We start from the raw sequence: 20,936 nt of genomic DNA, 5'->3' as shown, positions 1-20,936 counted from the left end.
GTTTCCCACCATTCCTATGCTGTCCCTTAGATCAGAGCTGTCCCATCCTGGACAGAGAGATTCCTGCATTTCCTTGTGTGCTGGGTACCAAATCCTGCCGCACGACAGGAGAAGGAATGGGGCGTATCCATCTTGGATTTGTCCATTTTAAATCCACCTGTTGTGTTCTGCTAGGGGATAATGCAGCGAGCAGCAAGTGTGGAAGGATTACGCGGCCAGCCAAGCCTGAAGGACCAACCTGGATGCTGTAAATGGCTGTAACTTTAGTGACTTTGGTGCTTTTTTTTCTGTGCCGAGTAGCTCTCAGGCCCTGCTGCTAAGCTGTACTAGCTCGCCTTCACAAAAAAACCCTATACAAAGTGAGTGCAAAGCACAAGTTCTAAGACAAACTGCATGTGGTGGGCTGTGTCTTTAAATGCGGAGCACAGTGGGGCTGCCTACAATTATTCAGTGTACGGTCTAATCGGGAGCTCAGAAAGAGCAATTTATTCCTGACTATTCACTCAAACAATTTGGAAGTTTACCAGTAAGAACAAAAAGTTCCAGGAAAAGGGTGTAGGCAGCTCCATGTCTGTAAGTGTCTCGTTATTATAATGTTTTTGGGGGCCTGGTGGTGAAGTTATATGAGTTGGTGGAGCAGCAAGGAAAACAGTTGTTCAGTAATGTTGCCTCTCTCTCTTATTGCAATCTCATGTATAAAAGGAATAAAGCCCTTTTAAAAGAGAAATCAATAGAAAAAGGCAAGAGAAAGCAGGCTAGGTCATTCTTTCATAGTCAGTAAGTACTTATCAAACGTAAAGTGGATTGCAATCAAACAGAATTGTGTAAAGAATAATACTGCTGAAGAAATGATTCAATATCAAAAACTTCTCATTGAATGTTAATGTGGCCATGGCCCTACTGCTTTGGGAACAAAGGAAAACAAATCAGAGCCCATTACATGAGTGTAATTGGGGTGAATAGTTCGGTACATATTTAAAGGGTGCTTGGAAGCTGGAACCAGTGATTTCTTGTATCAAATTATTTTCCTCTAGGATCATACATCACTGCTGGCAGAAGGGGGAAGGTGCGTGGTTTGATGTTTGATGGCAAGTGCCAGGCTGACTCAAACCCCTGCAGGGCTGGACTCCACAGGCTGAAACTGGGGGCTCAGCACTGCCTTCCAGAGAGATGCAGGGACTGAAGAACAGCCAAGGGTTAAGGCAGCACAATTTCATGGCTAATTTTTGTTAGATGAAAGCTGGGTTTTGAACAATGAGAAAACACATCAGTTTTTCACTGAGGTGAAATTGCTTTAATTTTTTTCTTCTGCTTCTTCCCCTTTTTTGGTCTTCTTGTCACAGGAAAAGAGGCAGACAAAAGACAAGGAAGAAGGATAAAAAACCAGAAGCTTGTTTTGGTGTGAATTAAATGGATGGGCTCCTATTTCAAATGACAAAGCAATGTCTTCATTCTTCAAACAAAAAGCGTCTCTCCATGGAGTAACTTAAATAAAATGCCAGGTATTTTTCATGAAAACACTGTTTTTGGACAGCTGCACTATCAGACTAGCCTCAGTGTCGCTGTGTCATCCTGTCGCCTGTTTCCCACCATTCCTATGCTGTCCCTTAGATCAGAGCTGTCCCATCCTGGACAGAGAGATTCCTGCATTTCCTTGTGTGCTGGGTACCAAATCCTGCCGCACGACAGGAGAAGGAATGGGGCGTATCCATCTTGGATTTGTCCATTTTAAATCCACCTGTTGTGTTCTGCTAGGGGATAATGCAGCGAGCAGCAAGTGTGGAAGGATTACGCGGCCAGCCAAGCCTGAAGGACCAACCTGGATGCTGTAAATGGCTGTAACTTTAGTGACTTTGGTGCTTTTTTTTCTGTGCCGAGTAGCTCTCAGGCCCTGCTGCTAAGCTGTACTAGCTCTTGAGGCACTGATGCAGCACTTTTACTTATAAAGTACTGTTTTTCCCCTGCCTCCATGATGTATGGGTTTCCTTTTGCATCTCAGGAGTGGGAGTCCCTTCTTCCCTACCTCCAGTACCCAGACCCCGGGAGTGGAGGTTTTGAATTGGCTAATGTGGTTATTTCCAGACTGCAGCAATCTAATGTTGCATGGCTGAGGCTTGCAAAGAAGCAGCAATTTATCAACCTATTTGCTGAAGACAGATGGGGAACTTTTCCTTGAAACTAGTAGAAATGGAGAAAATACTGGGAAGGAAAGAGTGGGAGGCATTGAAACCAGCTGGAAGCATTTCTGGCCAGGAGGCTGTTAAATCAGCATGTAAAAGTCCTCACAATGAGTCTAATTTGCCTGAACAATACTGACAGGGGGGAGCAGGACACAGCAGGTAGCTCTGAGCTTGGTTTTCACTGTGCTGGAAGTGCCTAGGGGTGTGCAGCCACGGACCTCTAGGGTTTGGCTGCCAGTGGGTGTCCCTACTGCTGCCCCTGGGACAAAGTCAAAGCCCTGACCTTGTCTTTGTTCGGGACTAGAAAGAGCCTTGAACCTCACTACAAGAACAGGGCTTTAAACTTTCAGAAGACCTTAGTCTGGAGCAATTAAAGGGATGTCTTTATTTGCATTGAGCAGAAAAAGAAAAATGAGAATATTAAAACATTGGTGAGCCTGAAGCACAGCTTGGAGTTATGCTGGGAGTAAGGACAGGGCATCCTTTCTCCTGCAGGTTGGCAGATAGGGACCCAGTGCAAAATATTTCTTGTGGAGTAGATCTATCATCTTCAAGACCTGATGTAATTCATGTCTGTGTAAGGGAGACGGACTGCTATCAGGCTGCTTTTTGTCATTATTTATAGTGCTGGAGGTGTAAATCAAGCCAGGTCTCTGCAATGGATTTACAGCAGGATGTCTGTTTTTGCATGATTCAGCCATAGATCAATGAACAAGGCTCTGCTCTGGCACCTCTTTGGCCACCATCATAAATCAGCAAAAGGTGTGAGACATTTTTATATTGTTCTTGGCAAGGTATAAACAAAAAAATACATGTGCATTTTAATACCCTCTGCCGTACACAGAAAGACAGCCTGACCTTTTAAATGGATCTGCTTTGGTGTGTTGCTTATAAAAAGTAGCTGTGTTTGCTTCAACACACTCACTCTTTTGCTTGCTTTTAAATATTTTCCCTTCCCTCGTTTCTGGAAGCCTGAGGCTCTCTAGGAAAAGTACATTTCCGAGCAACTTTTCTGTAAGTAAAAAGCAAGACTGCCTGAATGAAGAGGCCACGGCCGCTGGCGGGTGCTTGGACTCCACGTGTGACCCATCTCCTCTCCCAAACGTAGCTGTGAAACGAGCTCCCAGTCTTGATGAGTTTTCTAGGACACCCCACAGGGAAAATTCAGCATCTTCGAGATGGCCCAGAGACTGACCTCCCTCCTGCCCAGGTTGTGGGCCTGGCTAGGGGAGAAAAATGACATTTTAATGTCTTGGTCTGTTCTCACCTAAAGTGAAGCCCAAATTCCTGCTCAAACTGGCCAGAAGTGTTTATAAATCCCCCAATTCCCGGGAGACTTGTGATAAAATGGTGAGTCTGCAATCCTGGCCTGAATTGTTTCCATTTCTGATTATGCTCAGCCCCAGTCTTTTGGGAACAGGGCATCAGGCAGTTTCGGTGCAACATTAAATGCCTTTGAAAACCTGAGTGTTGCAAGTAATGCATTAAATATACCCTACTGGGGGTGTAAAACAGGGTGTGCTGCTTGGGGTGCTGAGGGGCTTTTGTGCAGCCCAGGGCAAGGAGAAAGGTTTTAGCCTGCTCCTGGAGAGGAGGAGGATGAGGAAGAAGAGGAAGAGGTCTGCCTGATGCCCAGGGACAGGCATTGGACATGAGGGCTAGGCAGCATCTGGAGCAGAGCTATGTTTCCCTTTGCTGCTGCTGCTTTTTGGTTTTCCCTCACTCGGAGGAGATGCCCTTCACACAGCATTTATTTAGGATTAAGTGCCTTGTCTCCCCGTGGTGGGTTGCCCTGTCGGCCCTTCTGTGTGGGGACCGTGTGCTGCTCCCGGCACTGCGGCTGGCAGCCTGCTTCACCGTCCTGTCGGGATGGAAATAATCCCCAGGAATGTTAAGGGGATTAACAGCCCTGGAAAGGGCAGGTAACCCGAGGGGTGCCGCTCTGCTTACAGCTGCCTGTCTGGCTACAGCTGTTCTGCACAAGGGGAAAAATAAGACATTGAAAAGGAAATTAATCCATAGCTGTTTGCTTTAGAAAGCTGCGGGATGGAGGTCTGGGCTCCTGCCCAGCACCTCTCAATTTGTGACCGTATAGGAGAATGGAGGGTGCAGCAGGACATCAGCGCTCGGCTGCTTTTTGCAGATTTTCATATGGAATGCCTAAAGGAAATTAATCCATAGCTGTTTGCTTTAGAAAGCTGTGGGATGGAGGTCTGGGCTCCTGCCCAGCACCTCTCACCTTGTGACCGTATAGGAGAATGGAGGGTGCAGCAGGACATCAGTGCCTGGCTGCTTTTTGCAGATTTTCATATGAAATGCCACCTTCCCTTTGACTTTTGTTTTGTCAAGCTCTCCTCGACCTCCTGCTCCTCTGTGACCCCTTCTCCCTTCCCCTGTGCATCCTTTGACCCTCTTCCATGCCAGCTGCAAGCTGAGTTTCTCTTCCTTCAGCGCCCTAAGGAGCTCTGCTCCGCAGCGTGCCCTACCCTGTGCAACCATGCCCAGCTGGTTCTCGGCATCCTGAACTGGCAAAGCTGTTGATGCTGTCTTCTGCAGCACAGGCCAGTGGTTAGTTTTCCCTGAAATCTACAAAGCGAACAAAGTTCACAGTCTTTTTATTTCTGCTGCCTGTGTCATTTGAAAACTGCAGCTGCAAGCTGAGTTTCTCTTCCTTCAGCACCCCAGGGAGCTCTGCTCCGCAGCGTGCCCTGCCCTGTGCAACCATGCCCGGTTGGTTCTCAGCATCCTGAACTGGCAAAGCTGTTGATGCTGTCTTCTGCAGCACAGGCCAGTGGTTAGTTTTCCCTGAAATCTACAAAGCGAACAAAGTTCACAGTCTTTTTATTTCTGCTGCCTGTGTCATTTGAAAACTGATTTTCCCACCAAAGCCTCTCTGGGGAGGATTGTCTATAGAGGTGGAAGGTGACCAAACTGCTCTTGTTAAAAATATTGTGTAGGAATTGTTTTCTGAGTGGAGAATGGGCCTCTGTGAAATACCATTCATGTTAAACCAGGCAGAAGGCGTCATTCTGGGAATGGGTTCCAGGCTCAGGGGATGTTACTGTTTGTAACTGTGTGAAACCCTGGGGCTCGGTAGAAAGGATGAGACTGGGCAAAAGCCTGGGGATACCCAGGGTCAGAGCCCTCCATCTGGGTTTGTAAAACCACTGGCCCAAGGGACCATTTCCTGGGCAGAAATGTTCACTTAAAACTGTGGCTATGGAGAAGAACCCCTGATTTTCTGGATGCCTGTGGTTTATTCATGAATAAACCTTCCCTTTTCTGGGCTACATCCCTGATGGCATCCACTCCACAGGGAGCCCTCCTTTCCCCAGGATGAGGGAAGCATCCCTCACACCTCTCCTCCTCGGGAAGCCTGAGAGGAGGGAGCCTGTCCTCACACAGTCCAAGGGTTTGAATGTGGAGGTGGAGGAGCATAGGATCTTTAAACTAGCCTTACGCACTTCTACCTGTTAACCAGAAATGACCTTTTTTTTTTTCTTCATTTTAGCATGGAAAGTCAGTGCATTTCCACCATCTGAAGTGGAGCTGGAGTTTAGCCCTACAGCTTTTCCCATGGTAGAGTAGTGGTGGAAAAGGTCATGCTGTATGTTAAGTCCTACAAAGACTGTAGCTGAAAGTTTGTCTTCTGTTTTGGATTCTTGAATGGATGGCATTTGCTAATTTATCTGATTTTACTGATGTTAATTCATTGTATTTTAGAAACACAGAATAGCTGGGCTTGGCATCTGGTGTTGGTCTCCGTGACCCCCAAATCTTTGTGTGGTGAGAGCAGCATTTGGGTGTGCAATGGTGTTGTGGAGGATCTGCTGCTGGGAGGACAAGTGGTCTGACCTCAAAGCTGGGCACTTGCTTTTGGAAGGCACCTTCTGCATGGTCGGTAGGTTTGGTGCAGAGAAAGGCACCCAGGTGCCAGCTTTAGTGGGTCAGATGTGGGTGCTGCCTGACAGGGAGGCTCCCGGTGCCTGGAAGCCCTTTGATGGGTGAGTCCCTGCAGCTGAGCCCACAAAATGCACCTTAACACCCCAAAGAATCCCTGTGTCGCTGTTACGCAGCTGAGCCCGGGGCAAAATACCTGTCATTCCTTCACATGAACTTAATGTCTGCTGTGGCTTACTGCCCTGGTGATGGATGATGATGATGTTAATAATAATGATGATGGTGAGGATGATAATAATAATGGTGATGGTGATGATGATCAGGATGATAATAATAATGATAATAATAATAAGGTGAGCCCAAAGATTGGCAGATGCTAATTGCTACTCCCCCTGGGCGAGATGGTACCAGTTCCCATCCTCACCGTGATTTTCCTCTCCTCTGCTTCCTGTCGTGCCAGCAGCTCAGCAGCATCTCATACCAATGGACCTGGCACAGTCCCCCTTGCTTGTCACCAGGCGACCGTATCACCGATAAATGATACGCGTGCTCTGGAAAGGAGGCAAAGAGCCTTTGTCTGCTTTTAATCTATAGTTTTAAATAATTGAGCAAGGCTAATTCTGGTATTTATAATGCAATAGGGTGAATGTAACTCGATGTGGCCACCGTGGGAAGCAGGTCCCAGCTATCTGGTGGCTGCCTTGGGGCAGCAGGCACGCACGCCCCAGGTGCCCTCACCTTTGCTCAGCCCTGACCTTCAGGAATAAACCCCACGAGGTTGCGGGGTCAGAAGGGGAAAGAAAACCCTAATGGAAATGTAAAACAGGGCAGGGAGACACAACCCTGCAGCTCCCGGCACCGCTGCCACATGTCACCAGCGTTCCTGTCTCTGCTGAGCACATGCTGGGGATGGAGCTCCCCACCAGTACAGCCAGTGCTCCCCACCAGTACAGCCAGTCTCCCCAGTACAGCCAGCACCCCTGGTCCTGCCCATCCTTGCTGGTTGCTGTGCCAGCACTGTAGCCTGTGGGGCTGGAGCCCCCCATTTACACCATAAGGGGGGCACAGAGCGGGCACACCAACAGCTTCAATCACCCCAAATGTAAAGGACCTTGGGTGTCACCACGATCACCCCCTGAGCTTTGCACTCACACGTGTGTTTGGAAGAGAGAAATCCCGTCAGGTTTGGGGCTGTCTGGTGTGTAGAAGTTATGGGTGCCCTGTTTTGTGTTGGCTAGCGCTGGAAATGCCTGTACAGTCAGGCAGCAGCAAGCGCCCCTCTGCCTGCAGGCAGGATTGGGTGTGCTGGTTAATCGTTTCATTTAATTACGTTGGACTGTGATAAGCAAAGATAACAAGGCTGGGATCCCACTCTGTTAGCAATCACCAAGGGACGTCAGCCCTGTGCCTTTTGCAAGCGGCAAGCGGAGCTGCTTGTTTAGTTTTGTTAAGCAGTGACAGATGCTGAGCAGTCTTGCTCGATAATTGCGAACTTACTTTTAATATCTCATCAAATATTTGCTCTGTGCATTTGTCTGCCTATCACAGAGAAGCAATCAATCATTAATGAATGTCTTAAGGTAGCTCAAAGGTATTTTGTTGAACAGAGGGAAATTCCTCCCACGCTGATTTGCAGGGATTGCATTATCAAGTGCCCCCTGTCCAGCCCAATGCCTCTCCCAGAAGAAGGTTTGAATCGTGGCGTGGGTTTGTTTGGGGAATTTCTTGCAAGGTACAGGTCCGTTTTGAAAGGCAGAAGCAGAAGGGTGGCTCCTCAAACAGCTACTGAAGTATTGAAGTAACACAATATCTCAAACAAAATTTAAAACAGGGTCCAAAGTCACCTGTGCATAAACACGTTTGCTGCTCTGACTAATCCCGTGGGTGCTCAGCAGCCCGTCCCCGCTGCAGGGACCCGGCAGAGACGCGAGGAACCCCCCAGGAGGGCTCTGGGGGACACTGAGCTTACCTGATTTCCGCAGCGTGGCCCTGGGGAGCCCAGGGGGCAGATGCTGCCCCGTGTCCCACGACATGGGGTTGCGGGGGCTGAGGCTGCTGCTTCTGCCCGGCTGCTCTGGTGCCTGCGTGACTTTTTGGCTGGGTCCGACGAAGTTGCTTGGCTCCTGCCGGGTCTCTCCAGCAGGAGCGGGGATGGAGGGTCACGTGGAGGTGGCCGCCGCACCGGCGCTCCCTCCCCACAGCTCTCGTCACCCCACGGGGACCCCACTGAGGGCTGGAGCTGGGCTGGCAGCAGCCGGTGGCTTTGCCTGCTCCTCAGTGCTGGTCCCAAAGGTCCCTTTGCCGCCCCGAAAACTTGCAGCCTTTGCTCTTCGTTGCCAGACGATGTTTTCCCAGGACGGAGGAACAAACTAATCGTTTTTTCCCCCCAAAGCAAACAGCTCCGTGCGTGCCCAGGCGCCCGAGCTGCACGGCTGCTGCTGCCGGTGGAGAGGTCGCGTCCTTGCTCCACGGAGGACTGTTTCTCCTAAGCGTGCTTTAACCATGCTCCAGGAGAAATCAGATCGCCCCAGAGGAAGCCGCACGCCCACTCTCTTTAGCAACCACTGCAACAGCCAAGCCCGGCACCAGGGCAACCGCTCGAGTTATCGTGATTATTCCCCGGCGTGTTGCAACACCCCGTCATCTACCAACTGCTGCACGGTCCCGGGGGAGCAGCTGCTGCACCCCGTGGGTAAGGGCTGCGGGAAGGACAAGCAGCCCCTGCACGGGGCCCATGGGCATCCTGGTGGTACCAGGGGTGTGTGATGCCACTGCATCACTGCCATGGGCTCCTGCTGCCCTGGGTCTCACCCTGCTTAGATGCAGCTCCTGCCTGGATTGGGTCCCTTGTCCCCATCCTCGCTGTGGCTGGAGCTACCATGTCAGCCATCCCTGACTTGGCATGGCCTGGGAAACCAGAGGCTGCAAAGCTGAGGGATTAGCAGGAGTTAAACCACCCCAGCAGCTCCTTTGGCTCTTAGATGGGCACTGTGGTCTGGCTCTGCCTGGGTCACCCTGTGCCAGCCGGCAGATGGCCAGTGTTTCAGTCCCAGGAGGTGGCAGAAATGGGTGAAACCATTTCCACCCCAAGGAAGAGGATAAGGGAAGCTGGGGGGTGTCACTGGGGTGCAGGTACCAGCCGCGTTCCCAAGCCCTTGCACCCACGGGTGCACGCACCAGCACAGCCATGTCCTGGCCTGATCCTCCTGTCCCCACGAAGGACTGGAGAAAGGGGCCAGGCTGCTGCGGGCACAGGGGTGCTTGTTCACATATTTGCTCCTCTCCACATCCCAGCATTGTATCCCCCATCCCAGATGTGTTTCCCAGCCAAGGGCTCAGCAGCACCAGGTATGAACAGAAGCCCCAGCCTCTCCCAGTTTCCCTCGCAGAGCCCTCCATGGGGCAGCCCGGGCTGCCGGCACTCACCTGAGCCACCGCTCCCAGGCTTCCCACTCCCACTTGGACACTTGGGCTGAAAGGAGTATTCTTTCTGGAAAAAGAGAGAAATGGGAAACGATTGCACAGGTATTGCTCTGTTACAGGAGATGAAACATCATTTGCTACTGTCATTAAAAAATTTATTATTTATTTTTATTTTTTTACCTCCCGCCCAGGAGCTGTTAAATTTAATTGACGTGGAGCCTCAAGTGCAGGCGAGGAGAGCAGGCTGGTCTGCATTCCCCTGCGTGTGGTGGGTGAGTACCTGTGCTTGTGTGTGCGTGGTCAGCCTGGCCCAACTAGCCGTGGGTTAGGCACAGGCAGGGGTTTGAAGGTCCCATACCACATCTGCCCCCAGACCAAGGCTGTGGCGGAGGAGAGGGCTTTAAGTGGGGAGGCTGTGCGCTTTGTCTGCTCAAACTGCATCTTGCCTTGCAGCCCACGTGTGCCCCATGAGCTTTTCATGGCTGTGCAGATTCCTCTCACGTCACCCATTGCCCCATAGCCTGGCTGCTCGTTGCACACTCCAAAAAACCCATTTGGCTCAATTTTGAACTGACAAAGAGATGGGTGCACATCTGTACTACTCCCCTTGGGTTGCCTTTGAACAGGCTAAACTCAACACCTAGTGCTGAGCTTCGGGTCTGTGAGTTCACTGGAGATGTGTCAAAGGGGGAAAAGAGCATCAACGTAAACCTGCTTTGAGCTCCTGAGTGAGTGTGGTTATGTCTGATGCGGGATTGGAAAAGGGCTGTGATCCATCAGCACCTGCTTTCCAGTGAGTAAAAAAAACTGGAAAAAGGCGAGCTAAATTTTCTGGATGTATTTCTGTCCGATTCACCCTAGTGCCTGGCTGGCTGCACACCTGGGCTCCTTTCTGCAGGGAAGGGGGTTTTTGGGGTGCTTAGGACCTCCCATTCTCAACCAAAGGACTTTTCATGGCAAAGCTGTTTTTTTCTAGGAGCTCATTGCACTACCGTCCTCTTTGCTATCCAAATTAGCAAGCAATCTCACCCTGTGCTCCTGAGTCTTTGGGATTAACATAACCCCTTTGTATCCCCCGCCCCCCAGCTCCCCGAAAGGTTACTGTGTGAAGGCGGTTGATTGCTGGGTGATATTTATCTGGAGTGGCTCCTGCAGACAAGGAGTTGCGTCATTCACCAACTGCCACGTGTTTCTTATGAAGTGGCTTGGTGTCCTGGGAGGGGGTGACACGGGGAGCTCAGCCCAGCATCACTCATTGCATCTCCTGTGCCCCGTGTGGTCCCGTGTTGTTGTGAGTGCTGGGGAGGGGGGTGTTTGCAGGTGAGGGTCTGTTTGGAGGTGTCACCCCAAGAGGAGTGAGCCCAGGAGCTGGCAGCAGAGCTGGGTGGCTCTGGAGCAGCTCTGGAATGGCTCCAGCATGGATCTCTGGCATGTGTGGCCACAGAGGGCTCATTTCTTGGGACTTGGACTCTGCCCTGCTGAGGCAGCAACACGGTCTTTTCAGTCAACGTGCGCATAAAGAGAAAATAACACTGTGCTGAATGTGCACCTGGGTCCTCGCTGATGGGTGGCTGCACGGTTAATTAATGAAGGCTAGGAAGAGGAAGATGGCTCTGGGGCACCCCACGGCTGGGTCCTCCTTGCTGGGGCTGTACATCAGATTGACTTGTAGCTGCTGAGTTACTTTGCTAGCCACGCTGGCTGCCGACTGTCATTTCTCTGGCCAATTGCTGCGGCACCAGGAGCCTTCTTGTGGGGACACGTCTCCTGTGTATTAAAAAAAACCCCAGAGGTGTCAAGTGAGGACCCAGGACAAACACAGGCTTTTCCGTGGTTGTGTAACGCAGCCAGCCCGACGTGGATGTAATGACAGTGAGATAACGCTGCCGCCGAGACGGGCTCGCTGTCCGCCCGGCCGCAGCGCTGAGGAGCCTCCGTGAAGCTGTGAATTACAGAGCAGACAGCTCTGCCCAGCCCTGTCTCTATCTTTATTAAATCTCCTCTCTCAGCTCGGGGTTGGGAGGGCAGCATCGCTGCCAGTCTTGTCCCGGTTCCCGATCTGCAGACAAAATTCTGGCCCCACTGGAGTCACCCGGGGCTTGGACTCGAAGGCAGACAGCATTTCACCTCCTGCTGCAGGGAGGTCTCGGAGGCTGGTTAAACATTTCCTCCCCTGAGTTAATGCTAGATGTTGGCTGAGGTGCTGCCTGCGGTGGTGGGGTCCAGCTGGGCAGCCCAGCCCTCCCTCCTGCTCCATGTCCCCCAGCACAAACTTTGTGCAATCCTATTACAACCAAAGAAGTCGTGCTGGTTGCAGCGTGGTGGTGACCTTGGCAGTGGCAAAGCCAAGGGCAGGGGGCGGGCAGGCTGCTCAGAGCTCTGCCTGCTCCCTGATACCCTGTCACCTCCGTGGCACAGCGCGTCTGGAATCACACTCCTGCTAATCTCCACTTGAGCCATTCATGTGTTTGCAGAGCAGGGTGGCTTCTCGCACCTCCCCGGCTCACAGAGGGGAGTTAATGATTGCCCAGATGATAGAGACTTTTGACTGCTTAATGATTGCCCAGATGATAGAGACTTTTGATAGAGACTTGTCCCCCATGGGACAAAATGGGGGAGATACAAAGGCTTTCTGTTAATCCCAAAGTGGGGGACTCTGTCCCTGACCCAGCTGAGCATTGGGATGGGTACTCCAGGAGTCAGAGAGCTTTGCCACAGTGCAGGCTCAGACGGGGAGGGTGTATTGCAGCAAATGGGTGGAAAAATGCCCGATATTTCCCCAAACCTCCTATTTCCATGTGAAAATCACTTCTATGTGCAGTGCGACTGCATCGTGCTAAGAGTAAGTCGTGATAAAATCTGGCATCAGATGGAAATGCTGTGTCCCTCTGCAGGTGGGCAGGACAGATGCACATGGGGCAGGTGGATGAAGGAGGACCTGCCCCAAGCCTGTCTGGTGCTTCCATCGGTGGCAGGAGCAGCCTGCCCACAGCAGCCCTGGCCAGGGAATTTTTCCAGCAAGAGAGGGAAGATTCTGGAAACGCTGCTGATGGGAGCAGGTACCGCTTCCAACCTGCGTGGGATCACCAGCCTGCTTCGACCATGCTGGTGAGGACACCTACCGCTTGAGCTGGAATTAGCCTGGCTATTAAGTGGGGTTAAATGCAAAAAAACAACCACAGTATAAATAGTAAGTATTCTCCTGTTGTGCTTTTACTATTCTATGTTACTCCCAAACATCCTGGGTATCTTTGTATCCCAGCAGGACTGTTCCTGGCCCTCAACCTGATGCACAGCAAAGAGCTCTTGTAAGCAAATGTCTGGAGGCAGTTTTGCAGGTGTGGGCTGCTTTGAACCATCGGCTCTGAGCAGGAATCCTCCTCCACGGCTCCCAGTGCAGTGCTCCTACTGCAGCTTAAAGCCAGCCTCCCTGTACAAACCATTAATCAGTGTTACTTCTCCTACACGTGGGTACCCTAATATTTACTTGCAGCAAAATTGATAGCTGGTAGTTTTGGACCGTGTTTGTGCTTTGATGAAGGCGGTTAGGGAAATGAGCCATCAGCGTGGTCAGGGTGTGAGCCAAGGAAAGAGCAAGGAGGATGGCTTCAGGCAGGTTCAGATCAATACAGGTACCATTAAGTTGAAGTATCATAGCATCTATAGCACACTACAGCGAAAGCCTGAGCTAATAAATTAGGCAAGAAATTGCTACGATCAGATAAAGGTGATAAAGAGGTATTAAAGTGGGCAAAATGCCACCCAGGCTGAGAATTGATGTGTATCTCCCATAGACCTGGTTTTGGGAGGGAGGCACCATTAGCAGGATTGGAAGTTGCCCAACCTGTTTGGGAATAGATGGGCTCAGAGAAAGGTACTTTGTTGCTCTACCAGCTGCTGACATCAGTCTTCAGTGAATGAGCACAGCCATTGAATAAAATTGTCTTATTGCTTAACCCAGAGGCTTTACAAGAAATTGTCATGACCTGGAACAAGGCACCGATGGTTGGCAGATTGAAGCCAGCATTTCTACATGTGATGAAGCCACAAAACATGTGATTTAGAGGTTAGACAAATTGGACTCTAATACTGCATTCAATTAGCCCCAAATACCCTATTGCTGCTCCCGATGTTCTGTATGAAAATGTTTCTTACATGCTCCTGGATGCTGAGATACCATCTAAGCTGTTACCCAAATCTCCTGTGTTATTGCTGAATTCTGGTCTGTCTGTGCTCGTTTGCAGCAGCTGGGACTGATCCAGAGACTTCAGTGAAATCATCCACTGGAAGAAACTTTTGAGGATTACTAAGACTTTTTCCCATCTGTGATGTCAACGCACAAAAATCTGTCAGCTCGATTGTTTTTCTGGAGAGTCTTGCCATGTGAGGTGTTGAGGCTTATGTGATTCAGCAAGCTGGTGCACATGTTTGCTGAGATGACAGCATTTTCCTCTTAAGGAGAAACATGGAGAAAATCAGCAGCATGCCCCAGCATCTAATACCGCTGTTGACTCCCTGCTGGACTCAGTGAGAGGAAGTGCTGCAGTTTGGATGAATTTCCAAAATTTTTTTGAGGATTGAGAAAGGCAGTTTAACAACACCCTCCCTCTGGAGCTGGCAAGCCAGTCTCTGCCTTGCTGGTGGTCGTCACGACGTAGCTGCTATCAGGGCTGTTGTGAGAAACTGCAGGTTTCTCCCTCTTGCAGGGGCAGAGTGGTGCTGGGTTTGGGAGGGTTACTCCCCGGCAGGGAGCTTGACCGTGCACATTTCTCTGCTCCCTGCTCATTATGGGACAGTGTTATTTTGGCAGGTTTTGTAATCGGGACTGGCAGGCACCCAGGAGTCAAAGTCCGGGCACATCCCGGTGCTCCTGGGGCAGCAGCTATGAAATCTGCTACCATGGCACTGCCCTTGTCATGGGAAGGGGTCTCAGCAGGGTCTCTGAACCACCAGGGGAACCAGTGCTTGCTCCAGCCCAGCCCCATCGCTCCCTGTCCCGGGCTGCCCATGGCTCTGCCGCCCTTCTCCACCCTCTGTCCACACCTGCCCGAGGGTGAGCAGGTTTTCCAAGCGAAGCTGTGAGCTTGTATTACCCCTGGTCCCTGGCCACAACCATGGCTGATTTCACTATCATATTGCAAAGGACTCCGAGAAATATCAAGTTATTGGTGTAACATTTCATCGCTGGTCTTTTGACCTCTACAAGTCCGCAGCATTTCTTGGGCTACGGTGGAGCTGAGGGCAGATGCTGGTGGCCACTCTCACGAGGGCAACCGGCAGCTTCTGGGAATTTTTTTGACAACAGCAATTTGTTAGTTTGGGCTTGCAGAAGGAGGCTGGGCTCTGGGTCTGGATACGGGGCCGGGCTCACGTTGCTGCCGCTCCCGGGGAGCACCAGCCAGGTGGCCACTTTGCTGCCTAGTCGAGTGGAAAATTGCAAATGCTTCAAATAGCGCTTGGTGTTATTTTATTCATAAAGAAAACACAATTTGACACAGATGAGTGCTGTGCTGACCTCCGCCTGTCACCAATGCCACTCCCCTCCCAAAGCCTGCTGGTGGGGGCTGGCCCCAGGAGGCAAGCACAGCCCTCCTGGGACCATGAAAGCCGGCAAATCGAGTCCAGTTTCACAGACTGTCCAGAAAAAAAGTGCAAAAAAAGCTAAAGCAGAGTAGCAGCAGCATGGGAAGGGGAGCTCGCTGGAGCCACCAGCCCTGGGGGGGGGACATGCCTGCTGAAGCTGAGCAAATGCTGCTCCTGGGGTGCACGGTGCCCCGCAGCTGGGGAGATGGAGTGCAACGCACCAGAGCTCAGCCAAAAATTTCCTGCAGATTAATGAGAGCAATCAGTGACAGGGCTCAGCCCCGCGGCAGCCGGGGCACAAGGCTCATTTGTCAGCGTTCAAACTGACTGCGGAGCCCGACATCCCGCTGCGAAGGGCATGGGGAGGCTCTCGGCAGCTCCCTGGAATGAACCAGAGCTGCCCATCCATCCATCAGCGTGGTGCCGATGGACCTGCTGTTCTCCCTTGGTCTTAAGGAAATCCTCACCTGCAGTACAGTGCTTTTTAATCTAATCCCTTGCAACGTGCAGGGCACATAACGCTGCTACATGCCAGGACAAAGCCAAATTATCACCCTGCTTTCTGTTGGCAATATCTGCAGCAGCCACCCCAATGTTATTAGCTGTTGCTATGGATAAACCATTTTGTCCCTGTCTCAGGAGCTTATTTTTTTACAACCAGGCTGGATGGGGCTTTGAACAACCTGCTGTAGTGGGAAGTGTCCCTGCCCATGGCAGGGGGGTTGGAACTAGATGATCTTTAAGGTCCCTTCCAACTCTAACCATTCTATGATTTTTGCCCTGTGCTGGAGGTGTGGTACCACAGACCACGTGAAAAACTGCACCAGTTTCTGGGGATGCTGCTGACTGCATGGGAAGAGCATCAGTCACTGGCACAATAGGGCTCCAGCAGTTTTGGAGCAAATCGCTGTCATGCTGCTGAGAGACCATTAAGACACTCTAAAGTGCCTTGAAGAATGGCATTTTGCAAAAACAGAGGCTTATGCTACATGAATAATAGGGACAATATTTGTTTCTGGCGCTGTGCCATGCTGTCCTAGAGCCACCAGGCTGCAGTGGCACCATTACTTCATTTCACAACTAGGGACTATATGTTAGGGGACAAGGATAGCGCTGCCATCAGAAATCTGCTTTTCTGACACCACCTTGTTGAGCTCTTTACCTGGATAGAACTGGTCCTCAGTTTGGAAAAATGGATTTGGGAAAAAATAAGGGTAGAAATGCCCCGGCATCCCCAGGCGCTGCTGGTAGCCGGCTGGCAAGGCACAGGGGGGTGACCTATTCCCTGAGGGCAGCACATGCCAGCAGCAGCCAGCTGGGTCCTGTGCGGGGGGATGCTGAAGGGAAGGAGCCAAAAATGAGGAGGTTCGGCTGTTATCTGGGATGAGATGACACCCACCAGGCTGCCTGCTGCCACGGGCTGCAAAGAGAGAAGGCAGCAGAGGAGGAGGTGAAGTGTCCCTGTTATCACAGGGTTCATGAGGAGGCAGCAAGCACTTACTCGAACAAGCCCCCCAGGAGCAGAGCGAAGCAGCAAAGCAGTGAAGCCTTTAATTGCTTTAATCCGTTTTATGTGAGGACCGCTGAGCCATCCCAGACGTGGCAGCTGCTGCATTTCCCATGCAGTGATCTTCCTGGTCTCCCCACAAGTGCATCGTGAACCTTCCTTCAGTCTGAGCCCTCTTCCATGGCTCCCTTGCGGCCAGGGATGCTGCAGGCAGCGTTGGCTGGTGCTGGCCTCTACCCTTCCGTGGAGGAGCTGGCAGCATGCTCCTCAGTGTCCTGCCCAGAACCTTCATCTGTGGATCAAACCCCTGTGATGCATCACAGCTGCTCATGCATGGGCTGCTGAGAAGTGCTCACAAGTGCTTACTGGTGAGAAATGCCTTACTGGGGCTGCATGTCCTGTGCTCGTGTGCACACACACCCCTGTGTCGCTTCAGGACAAAGTCAGCTGTCTCCAAAGTCAGGATGGATATCGTGGTGGCTGGTTTTGCAGAGCACAGGCTGCTGATCTGGTGCAGCTGCAGAAGCAGCAGGGCAGGTTGGGGAAGACAGAGCCTTAAACTGGAGCAGCTGTGCCCAAATTAGTTCCCTCAGCCTGAGCTGAGCCCCTGTGAGACCTCTCAGGGACTCAAATTAGCCCAAAATATCAGCCTCTCTGGAGGCAGGGAGTGGGTTACACTAGGCATTGGTTTACCTGTGCTGTGTGGGTACATGGGATGAAAAGGTAAGATTTCTTTGTGATTTCTTTCCAGAAGCTAGAGCAACTCACTGTAATGAGTTTGGCTTCTGAGGGCTAGGATGCTACAGCATTTTATTTTCCTTTCTTTGAAAGCTACAAAAGCCTGGAGCAGTGTCTCTGCTTAATCAGAGTCCCCAGATGTCACTACCTGTGGGGCTTTAAAGGGTTGAAGGAGAGGAAGGCAAGAAGGGGCAGGATAAAGTCACCCTAGAGAGCTGCTTTGGAGGTTTTGCAACCAACTCTCCTGCTCTGGGGTGTGCTGTATCAGACAGATGGGGGAATTTACAGGTGGTTGGTGTCTCATGAGCCAGAGCTGTTATTTTCTGGGAGTATGCTATTTTTCCCCAGAGATGGGCTTTTCATCAATGATCTCCCCACTCTCATGAGGCGCTTGGGGCTGTTCTGGTAAGCAAAGTCATCAGCTCTCATTCCTGTCCCTCTGAACCAAGGCTGGTTGCAGGCAGCACATGGCAAACCCTTCTCCCCGAGCAGTGCAATGCTCCAGGACACCGAATAGTTGTGATTCCCAATTGCCATCCGATTTTTGGATGTGCTCCCGGGGCTGGTGCCACCAGACGACTGGTGGCATTCAGTGACTGCCGGTGGGACTTGTTCTGCTTGTGGGCCTTGGCGCCCGCAGCCCCTCTGGCTGAAAGCTCCTGGTCCAGCAGGGAGGGCAGGGTCCCTCGGAGGGCTCTTATGACACCCGGGGACAGGGATGCTTTGAAAGAGCTGGCAGGGACACCGGCTACCGGCTTTCTGAAATAGCTGTCAGGGAGAGCCAGGAAAATCCCGCTGCGCCTGCCAGTCTGCCGAGCAGGATGGAGCAGCAGTGTCCCAGCCCTCTGCCTTGGAAGGCTGTGTCCCTCTCATGTGAGAGGGGCTGCTGGACTGTGGAGCCTCTCCTGAGTGTCACAAGCTGCTGTGTTTCGTGCCTCTTCGTCTTTCTGTGGTCAACTTCTTCCATTCCTTCTGGGAGCAATTTAGGCCTTATTCCTCATCTAGTTTTTGAAGTGGTCTCAGTTCCAGCTGCTGCTCATGCCGGTAGCTGAAGGAAAGATGCTGGTGATGACAGATCCTGGGGCTGCCTTCTTTTGTCTCGTGTGATCCATGTCCCTGTACCAGGACAGCCACAGTGCTGGTCCCTTCGTGGCAGTTTCTTCCCTGTGCTTTGCTGCACTGGCATGAAACAGCTCTTTTCTTTCTTATTATAAAGCTCTCCTCTGCCAGCCACAGACACAGCTCTCCTTGTTCATCTTATTTACTGCTGTGCTTCCCAAAACAAGGGCCTGGGATTTTTGTAGTTGGGATAAGAGTTTCCAAGTTCTTGAATGACGAAAACCAGCTTTTTTGGCCAATCTGCATCTTTCATTTAATAATACAGACTTTTAAAATTTTCCCTTTAAATGTTGCCTTGGCATTTTGGAGCTCTGCTGCCTGTTGGACCATGGCTTTTGCAGCCAGTCAGGAAAAGTGACGGTGCTGAGCGCAGTGGATGCTGCTGTAGCTGGAGTTCACCTGCATGTGTGGTCCTGGCACTGAGGTGATGCCAAGCAGGATAGGTGCATGCACAGCTGAACTGTCAGGGACAGTCCCACGGGAGGGATGTCTGCTTTCGGGTGTTCACCTTGGGGGGGTGGGTCTGGGAAAGAGAGTCCCTTGCTCAGCATTAAGTGATGCTGGGAAAATATGACTGCTGCTTCCTGCCTCCTTCAGGATGGGTAGAAACCCCTGAAACCCACAATTTTTATTGCTTATTATCTCCCAGCAGACAGATGCCTTTTTAAGACTGAGACCATTCTCCTGACAGACAAGATGACTGACTTCTATGCAGATGGTTAGTGGCAACGTGACCCTGCTATTACCCACAGCAGAGCTGCTGGAAGGGCAGTGACACTTATTTACCTGTTTGAGAGCTGCCTCCTGCTAACAAGGGTCAGAGCAAGAGAATTATTTGGCCTCACACCCTTTAGCAGAAGAATTTTTTTAGGACTTGCTTTTTATTCTGGAGCTGAAGTGTTGATTTTTGTAGCCTTCACCTCCCTTATTGTGTGAATAACTCGTGTGTTCGCTGGCGAGGAAACTTCATGAAGTGCAGTTAAGGGTGTTGGTGGCAGCTTGGCAGAAGCCACAATTGGTCTGAAATGGGGCAGCTGAGGGACACGGTGCATGTCCTGGGCCACCTTCTTTGTGCCCTGAAGAGAAGGGTGGATGAAAGACCAGAGAGTGTGTCCTGTGTGAGCTGGGACTTCCCTGGCCAGGCCGTGGGGAATCCCTCACCAGTGGGGTGAGTTGTGTTTGTGGGATAATCCCACCAGCAGCTCCCAGAAATGCTGGTCCCGTCCTTCTGCAATGCTCAGATGAAGGAGTTTTAAAGGATGCTCTCAAAGCCCCAGTCTTCAGCATGGGCAGCCAGGTACTGTGGATTGCCTGAACAAGCAGAGCCTCTCTCCCTGGCGCTGGCGTGCTGCCTCTTGTTGTTCTAAACCAGCGGCAGAGCAAAGCTCCCCGCTCAGCGGCGAGGCTAATCCCGGCTCATCTGACATTACTGTAAACTGACACTCTTGGGAATTTGGGGACAGAAAACTTTCCCTGGGGAAATGGCTGCTGTGCAAACCTTGCCTGGAGAAATGGGAGAAAAGCAGCGGAGAGGGGCAGGTGCCTGGAAACAGCCCCCTCCGCTGCCTGGGGGTCCCGGAGCATCTGCCTGGGCACCCTGGGGAGCTGCTGCTGGGGAGGCAGCATCATTTGAAGGGGATTTGCTGTGGTTAGAGGGATATTAGCTGCATTCATGTGCCCACTGGAGCTGGTGCTCCACAGAGCAGAGGAATCATCAGGGAATTGGGCCCTGCTCTGCAGCATCCCTGAACCAGCGGCCCCTGTGGAATTCCTTGCCTTGCAGTCAAGGGTACCCTGGCAAGGGACTGTGTCCTGCTGGAGCCCTGCTGTTGGCTTGGACCCGCGGGACAGTGGTGATACCAGAACAGGTTTTCTGGGAGCAGATGCAGCCTTTGAAAGTAGAAATGTCCTTGGAGCCACGCTGGCAGCTTTTCCGGTCCCTTTTGTTGTGGAGCTGGGGATTGCCTTGCACTCCACAATCCACTACTGTAATCCCCTTGGAGGGCTGCTCTGGTCTAAGCTTAAAAGGGGTGCAGCTGAGACTGCTAATGCAGGCAGTGCTGGCGAGGGGTGCCGAGCCTTCCTCCTGCTCTCCGCTCCTGTGCGGGTCCCCTCTGGGATGTAGCTGCTGGATGGGGTCCTGCCTGGCAGAGCCCCTGCCCTGTGCCCTGAGCTGAGCTGGTTCTACAAGGGCTGGGAGAAGGAGACCTTTTCTGCCCATCCCCTGGACCCAACCTGGTCTGGGAGCACTGGAGCCTGCTCTTCATGCCCACCGTGGAAATGTAGCAGAAGAAGCTGTCTTTTTGCCGTCCCCCACCAGCTTCAGCTTAGGGGTAAAGCACTGACCCAGGAGATGCCAGTCAGATGTCCCTGCTGGGTGCCAGCTGGGCAGTGGCACAGGCTTTTGTTAACCCGGGCAACGTTTGGGAGGCTGAAATGGGAATGAAATCACTGACCTTTCAGTGCCCAGGAAAGGAAAACTGTCT

General features: G+C 51.6%; 1 protein-coding gene across 2 annotated transcripts in view; it reads right to left on the bottom strand.

Annotated features, from left to right (window-relative positions):
• FAM107A (family with sequence similarity 107 member A) overlaps positions 1–20,936 on the bottom strand; it is a 32,199-nt gene that overhangs the window by 9,586 nt on the left and 1,677 nt on the right. Inside the window, exon 2 of one of the 2 annotated variants that reach the window (XM_014946897.1) lies at positions 9,507–9,570. In XM_014946897.1, the coding sequence (XP_014802383.1) occupies positions 9,507–9,570 (64 nt within the window). Of the gene's footprint in view, positions 1–8,049; positions 8,874–9,506; positions 9,571–20,936 lie in introns of those variants that run through there. The other variant, XM_014946898.1, reaches the window with a different exon arrangement.

This window comes from Calidris pugnax, unplaced genomic scaffold (assembly GCF_001431845.1).
Source record: "Calidris pugnax isolate Ruff unplaced genomic scaffold, ASM143184v1 scaffold81, whole genome shotgun sequence".
In the NCBI taxonomy this organism is placed as follows: domain Eukaryota; kingdom Metazoa; phylum Chordata; class Aves; order Charadriiformes; family Scolopacidae; genus Calidris; species Calidris pugnax.
The sequence above is the reverse complement of the archived record's forward strand: the minus strand, read 5'-3'. Positions and strand labels throughout refer to the sequence as shown.